Here is a 13,322-nt window from a genome sequence, read left to right on the forward strand (position 1 = left end):
ACTTCTGTTTTAAAAGTGAAAATCCACCCTTTTGGATTTTGGCTTTTCAAGTAACATGGCTGCTGTTTATTGATAAGAGAGATGAAAGTGGCCTGGTTTCTTTGTAATAAAGAAAACAAAATTCATAACATAAGCATCACAAATTAGAGAGCATGGAATCATATTTTCCCCTAACACATACTGAAAAGTTGCAATACTTCACACTTTCTGTAACTGCTTCCTAGACCATGGTGAGCTATATGGCATGTATTATCCTATAAAAGACATTTCTATTTCTTAGGTAAACAGTTCATGCTGCTGTAATCCTCTCTTGGGTTGCCCAAGACCGTGAGTCACTTTGTCACCCTCCAGTCTCTGGAGAGAGAGAGTTGTTTGTGCTTAACTGGGTGTCAGGTCCCTAACACCACCAGTCTGTTAGCCACCCAAACCATCTCACCCAGGCTCTGCCAACCTGTACCTTATCTTGTAGCCCCTCTGAAAGTATCTTCTATAGTATCCAGCCTGTGCTGGACACTCACAGAAATTACCAGGTTTGCTGTCCCTAAGGGAACATTATACACACAGCTTGAATTGGTACAGCTCAGGATTGTGATGACTTAAGAATTGAATTCTGGATTCACATACACCCATGCTATATAAATAGGGTTTGCTATTGCAGTATTTGTCCCTAAAACTTCATTTGGACACATTGCACTTAAACAACTTCATTGTTAGATAGCTAACCTACTTTTTTCTTTGACTGGGATTTATTTATTCTCTTTGACTGGTTATCTCACTTCTTTATGGCTGACATGAGAGAAGACACCAGCCTACCTCTACATTTCCAAGGCCATATTTAGGACTCCTAACTATTTTGTTTTGCTTTGTCTCCACACTTGAGTGTTAGTGAGTTACAGAACGGAAACCCTTCACAGTCCAGGGAAATTCTGCAACAAATGGGCATGTTGTGGGGCACTGTTGCACAGACACATTTACAGTTTTGCTCCATTGCATCCTCTGGATCTGAACTGGTTTAAAATAAGCAGAGTTCTGTGATGTGATGTTATGTGTATAAAATAATTAGATATATATAAAATAAGCAGTATAAATGGATCATAACTTTGTGTGTATAATGATCAGATCAAACAAAATGCCTTGTGATAAAAGATGTCTACTTTTCTACCACAGGATTTGAATTGTATTGTAGCTAAGTGAACCCAGTACCTTGGGGAAATGCATATATAAAAATATTTTATATTCTAAAGGAGGCTGTTGTTTACCCTGTTTGAATGGAGATTTAAATGGGCCATATAATAATGACATTTCAGTTGGAGCTTCTCCAAAAGATATCACAAATATTACCTAATCTGCAAATGGACTACAAGCTTTTTTTTTTTTTAAAGAAAAAAATGCTACTACATGTTTGTTCAACAACAATTTTTTTCAAGTCCTCAACAGTCAAATTTTTTAAAAAATTTTATTAAGAGGGAATTTTATTGGCTCAATTTTTAAAAAATGGATTGATTTGAAGACGAGCCATAAATAAAGCAACCATTGATAAACACAGATTGTACAATGAAGTGTTTGTCAGTGCTACAGCAAATAATTTGCTATACATTAATCAGGGTGTAAGTGTGAATTCTTTAAAGTGGCAACAAAGATCAGACTTTTACCATGAACACACATAAATATGCTATTACATTCAGCAAAACCTGAACTTCATGTTGGAAAAAGTAACTCCACCAAATCTTTCTGTAGGCCTCCTAGAGAAGGCATGCTGTAACCCCAGAGTTGGTATTATGAGCATTCTTGACATCGGCTAGTGATTTAAACATTCTGACTTGTAATGTAGACATAACATTAAAAATTACAAAAAGTGAAAGTTACCTTCACCGGAGCCAGCCGAAAACCATATGTACTTGCAAAACAGCTGGTGTCAATTTTACATCTCTCTCTGTGTTTTCATTTGGTTTAGGAGCTAAGTGATCAAGCTGGCTCAGACTTTGAAAACTCTGAGGTAAGATGGGTCATTACAGTGCCTGCTATTTGGAAACAGCCAGCAAAGCAGTTTATGAGACAAGCCGCATACAAGGTAAGACTGCAAAATGAAAGAGAAGAAATAACCCCCTTAAATCCTTAGTAATCATTCTAAAGCATTTGTCCTGTATCAGTAGGAAGAATATATTCTGCATAAAAGCATGTCAAAGAGAAAGGAAATGGACTGAGTTAAAAACATTGGAGTTAGCCACCCAAAAATAGTGTGTACCAAATTGTATGTTTTCACTGCAGGCTCTGATCCTTCAGTCATTCTGTGTCCTGGACTGCCACTGTACTCAGTGAAAGCTCTGCATGTGGAACAGATGCAGAATTGAGGCTCGAGAACCAGACACTTTAAATACGAGTTATATCTTTTTCTTAACTGTCATCACTGGCATCTTAATTTAAAAAAATAGGATAAGAGGGCAGAACTCATCTTTGTGGAATTATTTCTATTTTGCCAATATTCCCACAATAGGAATAACTTGGACAGCCTGGATAGAAAATTAAATGCAAACATGGATTTCACTTGAGAAACGGATTATATTCATTTAAAAACCCTGAAATCCTTCTAGAAAATTCATACAATGTCTATCTGTCCTTTCAGACTCAGTTTGTGTCTTTGGTATGTGAGATGTACATATCCTTCTTTTTGTTAGTATACACAGTGCTGGAATATTGTGTATAGTGGGAGTGCTGAAAGTCATTGAACCATGTGCAAGGCTGCCAGATTCCACTGGTTTCCATTTGCGTAGTTTTTTCCTACCGGTTTTAATAATGCGACACACATGTAAAGCAGGGGCACATGAAATGAGGTGAATGCTGATTGTATACAGCCTTGACAGTGAGAGCCATGGACTCTCTCTGCATTCAAGAGTGCTGCTATGGTTCAATCAGCATGCCCCATGAATTCCATGTACGTAGGCACTGTTAGCAGAACTACCCTACCCCGGGAGGCTGTCTTGGATACAGCAACCTTGTGGCCCACTGAGATGAAGTTATACTACTCATATGGCCCACTCACTAGCCTACGTTGTCCATTGCTGCTATATATATGGAAACTATTTCAAGCACCCCTAATTCCAACACCTATATTAGGGTATTCATTTTGTATTTTTGATTTTTCTGGCCATTAAGAACTACATGTCCCAGTAGCAGTATGTATTCAGTGCATAGTTTGTAAGATTTCTAGGGGTTCACAAGTAACCCCCCAAAGCATTATAAGGAGACACCCAAGTTTTTTGGATTCTGTTCTTCCTATCTCTAATGTTGAGCAACATTTTTCTTAACAGTCTGTATTGTGGGATTGCTATTGATAGTGCCAGAAGCAAAACACACTTAAAGTTCTGATGGAAGAACACAGTTATAGGTAAATCTGAAATGCAAGAGACCCATCTGTTATCTATGTATATTGTTGTCTGCCTGCTGTCTATGTGCATGTGTGCTCATGAAATGCGAGCTATGAAAGGAGAAAGATAGAGTAGTTCTACTGACATTTCTCATTTGTGGCACAGTGGAATGTTGTTGAATAGTGTCTATGTCTGTGACTGTGTTTTTTTTTATCAACAAGCTTGATAAATAGTGAGGACTTACAGGGCTTTAAAGGAGGATGCGTGAATAGTTGAAGAAAAATGAAAAGAAATGGAGAAATAATCAGATATATACTTGAAATACAAATTGACTCTTAAAAATGTAAATATAACAGCAAAAGAAGAAAACTGATTCTTTTGGTTCGTAGTCTTATGTATTCCAACTGTCAGATCCACCCTGTTGCTCAAACCAACACTTGCAACATTTTTTTAAAAATTGAGCCTTTGCCACTAAATATTTGAACATGCAAGCATCTAAAAAATGAAGATTTGCTGCCACAAGAATATCAGGGTATAGAAACAAGTAGAGGAAAGTATGAAGAGATAACAAGTGATCACTTTGTAATTGTAAATATTCTGCATTTTGGTTAGTCTAATCTGGTTGATGGTGGCTTGAATCTATGAGTTCGGGATAGGGGGGAATCTGTCTGAGAGAGCTGGGGCAGGCAGTATAACATAAGAAGGGTGAATATCTTGGGCAAAGAATAAACATGTTCAGTCATTAATTTATAGTGTACAGCTTTTGGGACAAACTACTGAAAAGGATTTTGCAGTCTGTGGTGAAAGGTTCTTCCACCCATGTCAGATGGGTTTCCAAGTAGAAGCCAAATATCTCCTGGAACTATGAAAACTGAGAGGATATAACCCTGCTATGTCATGGCCAGTATTGCTGATTCCCGTGTCACAGGGAGTCAGTAGAGATCCCCCTATTTCCTGGCCTCTGCTTATTCTCCCCTACCATTAGATGGCGCATTATAGTGATGTGGTTATATATTCAGGGGATTGATTTGCCCAACACTCTTGCACTGAAATCAGCAAGATTTTGTGATTAACTTCAATAGGTATTGAGCTAGAGCAGGCGTGGGCAAAAACCTTTCAGCAGGCTGGATCCAGCCCACATTGGGCTTTGATCCAGCCTGCGAGGGGGGAAGGAGCTCAGCCCTGCTGCTCCACCCCCCACGCTGTCGCTGGAGAAGAGGAAGCACTGGGGCTGAGGTTCCTTAACAGGGCCAGCCCCGGATGGGCTGCTTCCGCAACCACATGGTCTGGGGCTAACCCCAGAGGCTGGAGGCACCGCTGCCTTGGGCACCTCTGGGGGCGGCCCCAGGCCACAGTGGCTGCGCTCCTGGTGCCTCTGGGGCTGGCCCCGGGCTGCGGTAGCAGTGTCTTCGGGGCCGTCCATGGTAGCGGTGCCTCTGGGGCTGGCCCTGGGCCGCAGTGCCTCCGGAGCACTCTTTGGCGACAGTGCCTCTGGGGATAGCTCCAAGCTGCATGGCCGCAGTGCCTCTGGGGGCAGCCTGTGGCCTCAGGGCCAACCCTGGATCTCGTGGCCATGGCAGCAGTGTCTCCGGCCTCCAGGACTGCATAGCCGTGGCAACGGGGACTCCCTCTGGGGCAGCTGGGACCTCGTGACTGCAACCATGCTGCAAGGGAGCACAAAGCCAGGTATGGTTTCCCTTCATGTTCAGACCCCCTATTCTCCTCTCCTCTCCGATCCCATCACTTCCCTTCCCCAACCTCCCCCCCAAGACCCAGCATGCCCAGATTACTCTGACACCCTCCCTTGTTCTTGCACCCTCTCTCCTGGCTACATACTGCATCCTCCCTTGTTCCACCTGGCCAGACACCCTACTCCCAGCCTGCTTCTGCACCCAGATCTCCCCCAAATCCTGCACCTCATCCCTATCCTACTTGCTGGCAACCTTGTCTCATGCACTATACCCCTCATTTTTGTCCCTACCCCAGAACCTAAGAAGGTTCCATAAAATCCACTAACTCCAGAACTCCACAGAAGTAAATCTGATCTATGGGACGCCCTGAACCTCAGTTTCTCATTTCCCTTCACCCCATGAGGTTGGGGCACCAGAAGAGTGAGGTGTCTCAGTTGGGGCCACATCAGAGAGTGTTGGGGACATTTGGAGGAGTTTTTTGCTTTTCACTTGTGTGGTCCCCAACTGATTTTTTTTTGTAGGTCAGTGACCCCAGACCCAAAAAGGGTTCCCCACTCTCCCATAAATAAAGAAAACATTGAAACCTTTCGTGGAGGACACAATATTTTACTTTATTTAAAATGAAGTTTGATAAACTAACATGAGAAAGTTAAAACGCGTAATCTGTTTCATAATTTAAATTAAACTGTTCTTACTCACTGCAGCTGGTTCCGAAAATAAGGTCACTGTACCCAACAGGGCAGTTCTCAGCCCCACCCCTTTCACCCGAGGTCCCACCCCTTCCGGATTGGCTCAAAGCCACTTCCAAAATATGTTAAGTGGCTCCCCTTCCAAAATTATTGCTCATCCCTCATCTGGAGAATGGAAGTAATATGAATAGACTTTCTCAGAATTTTGTAAATCTTATGCTATGTATGCCAGAAAGAGGTCTTTGTATTGCAGTGTAAGAAAGGGATCTGATGAAAAGATGAAAGCTGTCCAAACTGTTCAATAGCATTTATGGTAAATTTCTAGAAGTGTGTTGTGTGTAGTTAAAAGAGAAATAGTGGCCAAATCTTATAGACATAAAATACTAAAATTGGAGGGAACCTCGAGAGGTCATCAAGTCCAGTTCCCTGCACTCCTGGCGGGACCAAGCACCAGGTAGATCATTCCTGATAGATGTTTATCTAACCTGCTCTTAAATATCTCCAATAATAGAGATTCCACAACCTCCCTAGGCAATTTATTCCAGTGCTTAACCACCTGACAGGAAGTTTTTCCTAATTTCCAGCCTAAACCTCCTTTGCTACAATGTAAGTCCATTGCTTCTTGTCCTTTCATCATATGTTAAGGAGAATAATTTCTGTCCCTCCGCCTTGTAACATCCTTTTAGGTATTTGAAAGCTGTTCTTATGTTCCCTTTCAGTCTTCTCTTTTCCAAATTATACAAATCCAGTTCTTTCAGCCTTCCCTCATAGGACATGTTTTCTAGATCTTTAATCATTTTTATTGCATTTCTCTGGACCTTCTCCAATCTTTCCTGAAATGTGGTGCCCAGAACTGGACACAATATTCCAACTAAGGCTTAATCAGCACAGGATACAGTGGAAGAATTACTTCTTCGGGTAGTGTCCCCGTGGGTGCTCCACTGTAGGTGTTGGGTCACATCCCGGTGCCGCAGATCGGAGGTCTCTTAGCTGTTGTTTGCCGGACCGCGCATGCGCGGCAGCCATCTTGCGGCTTTTTGCGCCGTTTCTGTATTGCGCGGTCCAGCTCATTAGTTCCTCTCAACTGTCCACAGATGCAGATGGAGAAACTGCTCCATCTCCTGTCAACTTCATTTCTGTTAGAAGAGAAACACCAGCTTAGTTATAATTATAGTTTCAATACAGTTATATCATAGTTACAGTTGTAGTTGTTAACAAAATAAAAATTTCCTCATAGTTGTAGTTCGTTAGTAGTTAAAATGCCTGGATCCCCCGGATTTAAGAGGTGTGCACTTTGCAAAGACTCTATACCCACTTCAGACGGGCATTCGGCCTGTATTAAGTGCTTAGGTGAGGGGCACATCCCGCAGAAGTGCCCTCACTGCTGTAAGCTAACGGCCTGCGCCCGCAGAGACCGCAAAATGCGGCTTAAAATACTGCTCTTTGACAAGGCTCTTGCTCCACAGACAGACCTGCCATCAGAGTCCGCTCCTGTTTTAACAAAAGCAGCATACAAGAAAAGGCCTTCCTCTCCGTCTCACTCATTACCAATGAAAATTAGTTCAGCGGACAAGCTGGGTACCTCAGGGTCATCGGCATCCCGCAGGCCGGAGAAGGATAAACATACCCATAGTGCGTCGGCACCGAGTCCATCAGAGCAACTTTCTCATCGGGAAAAGACAGCACTGCCAACACCAGCACCAGAACGCACGGTGCCAAGACCCTTAGACTCGGCGACAGTCAGGGCGCCGTCCTCGCCCCCGGCACCGAGAAGCTCGGCACCGACATCACCGTCGGCACCATGAGCCTCGGTGCCTACAGTATCGTCAGCACCGAGACACAAGACGCCGACATCACCTTTGGCATCAAAAACCCGCGCACCGACACCACTTCCGGTGCCAAGAGCCAGGGCACCAGCGAGAGAGCTCAACGCCTCGCATCCCTGTCTCCTAGTCCGGGACCAGAGGCATTCTCACCGGAGCCTCCATCCCCCCACGCTCTCCCAGGGTTCCTCACCACCAGTCACCAACTGTGAGACGTTCTGGATACACACTGCCCTCACAGTACTACTACCAGCGTTATTACTCCCCATTGCCATCATGCTCCATGCGGCGCTCCAGATCGCCCCCGGTCACCATCGTACCACAGATCATCGCGCCATGAATACCGCTACGTGAGGTACTACGACTACAGACCTTATCACAACGACAGATGGTACCATACGTATCACACCAGAACCCGATTGCCTTGCTTCCATTCTCATTCAGTGGCTAGATCGGTATCACCAGCCCCATCGTCTCCTCCTCCACCTACAGCGGTATCTCTCGCTCCACAACCTGAGAGACCACCGACGCCTACAGATGAGCAATGAATGCCGCTTGCCTCTGGGCAACAATAGGTGATTCTTCCTCCGGATACAGAGGAATCTCACCCTCAGTCCCCGACAGAGGTTGCATCATCATCCCCTGATGACGCCATTTTCCAGGGCGATGCCTCCCCTACCGATGACATAAAAGACTTTTAGGGCTTCTTCAAGAGGGTTGCTGAATCCCAAAATGCTAACCTAGGCGAAGTACAGCATAAACAGCACCATTTGCTCAGGAATTTACACCTGTCTCAGTCTACGAAAATAGCATTGCCACTGGACAAGGCCATATTCGAAATAGACGATTCCATCAGGCAGGCACCAGCCTCTGCTCCACCCATGAACAAAAAAGTGGACAGGAAGTACTATGTTCCTGCTTTGGGCATGGAAGTCCTTTTTAACCATCCTGGGCCCAACTCTTTGTTCTGGACACAGCTCAACAGAGAGCTAAAGCGCCCCAGTATGAGACCACAGCAACAGATAAGGACGTAAAGTGCTTAGACCTTTTCAGTAGAAAAGTCTACTCCTCCACCACTCTGTCGCTCTGCATGGCTAATTACTCTGCTTTATTAGCGAACCACTCATTCGATAACTATGCAAAGTTGGTCCTTCTCCTTGAACACCTGCCGGAATCGAAACGTCAGGTTTTAAAGGCCATCATCCAAGAGGGCTTTACATCATCGCACTCAGCGCTTCATATCGCACTCAATACAATAGACACAGCCGCGCGCACCACAGCAATGGCTGTAGTAATTAGGCGAGCATCATGGCTCCACATGTCGGCAACTTCCAAAGAGCTCCAGTCAAAAGTGAAGGATTTGCCCTTTGACCGGCAAAATCTATTTGCAGATTCCACTGACCAGGTCCTGCACTCTGGAAAGAACATGCACACCACATTAAGAACTCTGGGGATGTATACACAACCTTTTAAGCGCAAGCGTTTTTATACTTTCCCAGAGACAACCTTTCCCTACCCGCCATATCAGAGCAGGCATTATGAATCCCACAGAGGTCGTCAACGACCCCAGAAACGTTGCCCTCAGCAACACAAGCCAGCTCAGCAACAGGCAGCCAAACAGCAAGTTTGACGGGAATATCAAGGGATTATGTGCCATTACACTGATACCTGAGGCCAATGTCAAGAAACTACTGTTCCACCACCGTTTGAGGCCCTTCCAACATCGCTGGGCCGCCATTACCTCAGATCGATGGGTCACACAGCCAATAACATCTGGTTATGTGATACCATTTCTTTCCCTTCCGCCAACCTCCCTCCCCCTTCCCTCCCTTTTCAGGGACGCTTCTCACGAGCCTCTACTCACGCAAGAGGTATCCCATCTGCTGGCACTGGGGGCTATAGAGGAGGTTCCGCACCCTTTCCGCGGCAAAGGCTTCTATTCCCGGTACTTTCTGACAGAAAATAAGTCAGGCGGATGGAGACCCATACTCGCCCTGCACCAACTGAATCGTTATCTCAGATGGCAACGTTTCCATGTGGTCACATTGGCAAAAATTATTCCAGCACTCGAGCAACACGATTGGTTCTCATCCCTTGATCTCCAAGATGGCTATTTCCACATCACTATACATCCAGCTCATCGGCATTTTCTTCGCTTCGTAGTGGGAAACAATCACTACCAATACAAGGTACTCCCGTTCGGACTTTCGTCCGCTCCGAGAGTCTTCTCAAAGACCCTCGTGGTAGTAGCCGCTTACCTTTGCCGCCTTGGGATTATCATAGTCCCGTATTTGGACGACTGCCTTCTGAGAGCGCAGTCGCTCACCGAAGCCTCTCACGCTGTCATGACTGCTACCCAACTGTTCGATCTCCTATGGCTTATATTCAACATTCAAAAGTCCACTCTGACTCCGCGACAATCCATAGAATTTATTGGAGCTCACCTAGATTCCACGACAGTGCATGCATACCTACCTCTCTCCAGGTTCCGTGCTATTCAAGACTTAGTCCAACTTCTATCCATGAGCCCTACCGTGCCGGTCCTTACATGCCTAAAATTGCTCGGTCATATGGCCGCCACTACTTTCGTCATACCCAATGCGAGACTTCATCTACGAGCGCTTCAACACTGGGTGTCCAAGATATACGCACCTGGCAAACGCGACCTCCGCAGGCCCATAGTAGTACCCATCACGGTCAAGCGTTCTCTCCCCTGGTGGACAGAATCAAGCAATATCATGATGGGCATGCCTTTCCACAAATTACAGCCCACAGTGCAGCTTACTACGGATGCCTCTCTGATCGGCTGGGGAGCGCATATTCAGGACAAACAGGTCCAAGGTCAGTGGTCTCCAGAGGAGTCCCTCCTTCACATAAATCTGCTGGAATTGCGAGCTGTGTTGAATGCATGCAGACATTTCCTTCCTTATCTCCGCAATCGTGTCACCTTAGTTCTCACAGACAGTATTACCACTGTTTACTAATAAACAAACAAGGCAGCGCTCGGTCTCATTCCTTTTGCATGGAGGCCTTTCATTTCTGGAACTTCTGCAATCGTCACAGCATAACTCCGGTTACCGCTTACTTACCTGGGAAGGACAGTATTACAGCTGATGCGCTCAGCAGGCACTTTGTGAACCACCACGAGTGGGAGGTACATCCCCGAGTGCTCTGCGACATCTTTAACTTGTGGGGCCACCCATCAGTCGACCTCTTCGCCACGCACAATGTGAAATGTCCTCAATACTGCTCCAGAGCAGGCATAGGCCATGCTTCTCTAGGCAACACCTTCCTTTACAAATGGACAGGCAAGTTGCTATACGTTTTTCCCCCATACCTTTAATACCAAGGGTCTTGGAAAAAGTACTATTGGACAAAGCAACAATAATTCTGATAGCACCATTCTGGCCCAGACAGACTTGGTTTCCTTACCTCTCTCGGATGTCTCTTCGTCACCCCTTACATCTTCCGGATCTTCCGGACATCCTCACACAGAATCACGGTCGCACTATTCACCCGCAACCGCGACATCTCGCTCTCACGGCTTGGCTCCTATTTGGTTCAAACAAACAGAAATGACTTGTTCTAGAGAGGTGCAGGAGGTACTCCTACAGAGTAGGAAGCCATCAACACGCAATACTTACCTCCACAAATGGCGCAGATTCCAACAATGGTGCTCAGCTAATGCATTACATCCTGCTACCTCACAGCTGTAGTCTATATTGGACTACATTTTACATCTTAAGCAAACAGAGTTAGCTAACTCCTCCCTCAGAGTTCATCTGGCTGCTATCTTGGCCTTCCACGAGCCTATAGACAGACTTACCCCCTTTTCTCATCCAGTGACTAAGAGGTTTCTACAAAGGATCACTAACCTTTTCCCTGAGCACAAGCAACCGGCAGATCCCTGGAACTTAGAGCTTGTACTAGATATGCTAATGCGTCCACCGCTTGAACTCTTGGCTACATGTGACTTTAATACTCTTACCATGAAAGTCACTTTCCTCTTGGTTGGCAGCTTTATCCACCAAACCTCCATATACTGTCTTTACTCCTCAGGCAGTACTTCTTCGCCCGCAATCATCCTTCCTACCAAAGGTTAACTCTCCATTTCATATTAATGAACCTATTGTCCTACCTGTGTTCTACCCAAAACCTCACACCTCAGAGCGGCAAGCAAGATTGCACTGTTTGGACGTACGCAGGGCCCTCGCTTTTTACATTGAACGAACCAAGGAAATACCACGCTCCCATAACTTACTCATCTCAACGGACACCCGTTCTAAGGGGTCCCCTCTCTCTTTGCAAAGAATTTCCAAAATAATCATTGCCTGCATAACTCGGTGCTACGAATTGAGAAACAAACCACTCCCGAGTACCATTACAGCCCATTCCACCAGAGCAATGTCAACCTCAACTGCCTTACTTAAGGGGGTTCCCCTTAAAGACATCTGCCGAGCAGCAACCTGGTCTTCGAACTCCACATTTGCAAGGCACTATGCACTACAAAATATTATGGTGACGGACACATCAGTAGCCACAGTGGTGTTAACATCAGCACAGAATCATTAATTCCGAACCCGCCGCCTCGATTAGGCTACTGCTGTGAAGGCACCCATGGGGACACTACCTGAAGAAGAAAAAGAAGTTGCTCACCCTGTGCAGTAATGATGGTTCTTTGAGGTGTGTGTCCCTGTGGGTGCTCCACGACCCACCCTTCTCCCCACTTCAGAGTCTTTCTTGATTATGTCTTTCAGGCTTCAACGGTCTCGAGGAACTGGTGAGCTGGACCGCACGATGCAGAAACGGCGTGAAAAGTTGCAAGATGGCCGCCGCGCATGCGTGGTCCTGCAAACAACAGCTAAGAGATCTCTGATCTATGGTGCCAGGATGGGACCCAACACCCACAGTGGAGCACCCATGGGGACACACTTTTTCTCGTGTCTTGCTCACAACACTCCTGGTAATGCATCCAAAAATCATGTTTGCTTTTTTTGCAACAGTGTCACACTGTTGGCTCATATTTAGCTTGTGGTCCACTATGACCCCTCGATCCCTTTCTGCAATACTCCATCCTAGACAGTCGCTTCCCATTCTGTATGTGTGAAACTCATTGTTCCTTCCTAGGTGCGATATTTCACATTTGTCATTATTGAACTTCATCCTATTTATGTCAGACCATTTCTCCAGTTTATCCAGATGATTTTGAATTATGACTCTATCCTCCAAAGCACTTGCAAGCCCTCCCAGCTTAGTATCATCTGCACACTTAATAAGTATACTCTCTATGCCAATATCTAAATTGTTGATGAAGATACTGAACACAAACAGTCCCAAAACTGATCCCCGTGGAACTCCACTTGTTATACCCTTCCAGCATGACTATGAGCCACTAATAACTACTCTCTGAGAACAGTTACCCAACCAGTTATGCACTCACCTTATAATAGTCCCATTTATGTTGTATTCCCTTTATTGATAAGCAGATCTTCTAGAAATTTGTCGTCATCATATGTTGTTTTGCGTGATACTTGTAAACTCTGATTGTGTCCCCTCATACAAATGAAATTTGGTGCAGTAGCCTGTTTATCACGAGACCTTAATATTTCTAGTCAAGTGTCTCTTTTTAATAGTGGCATTCTTGCAGCTCATGTTTCACTACAACTTCTGCAAGCTCAGCAAGGAAGGAGTGGGATCTGCAGACTGGAATTTCTTTAATATGCCAGTAGAAATAAGGGTTAGGTAATGGGTTGG

General features: G+C 45.2%; 1 protein-coding gene across 6 annotated transcripts in view; it reads left to right on the top strand.

Annotated features, from left to right (window-relative positions):
* HSPA12A (heat shock protein family A (Hsp70) member 12A) overlaps window positions 1–13,322 on the top strand; it is a 220,886-nt gene that overhangs the window by 155,335 nt on the left and 52,229 nt on the right. For all 6 annotated transcript variants that reach the window (XM_075935390.2, XM_075935391.2, XM_075935386.2 and 3 more), the window contains one exon: window positions 1,955–2,071. In XM_075935390.2, the coding sequence (XP_075791505.1) occupies window positions 1,955–2,071 (117 nt within the window). The remainder of the gene's footprint in view (window positions 1–1,954; window positions 2,072–13,322) is intronic.

The sequence above is a fragment of the Pelodiscus sinensis genome, chromosome 8 (genome assembly GCF_052426305.1).
Source record: "Pelodiscus sinensis isolate ZL-2025 chromosome 8, ASM5242630v1, whole genome shotgun sequence".
In the NCBI taxonomy this organism is placed as follows: Eukaryota; Metazoa; Chordata; order Testudines; family Trionychidae; genus Pelodiscus; species Pelodiscus sinensis.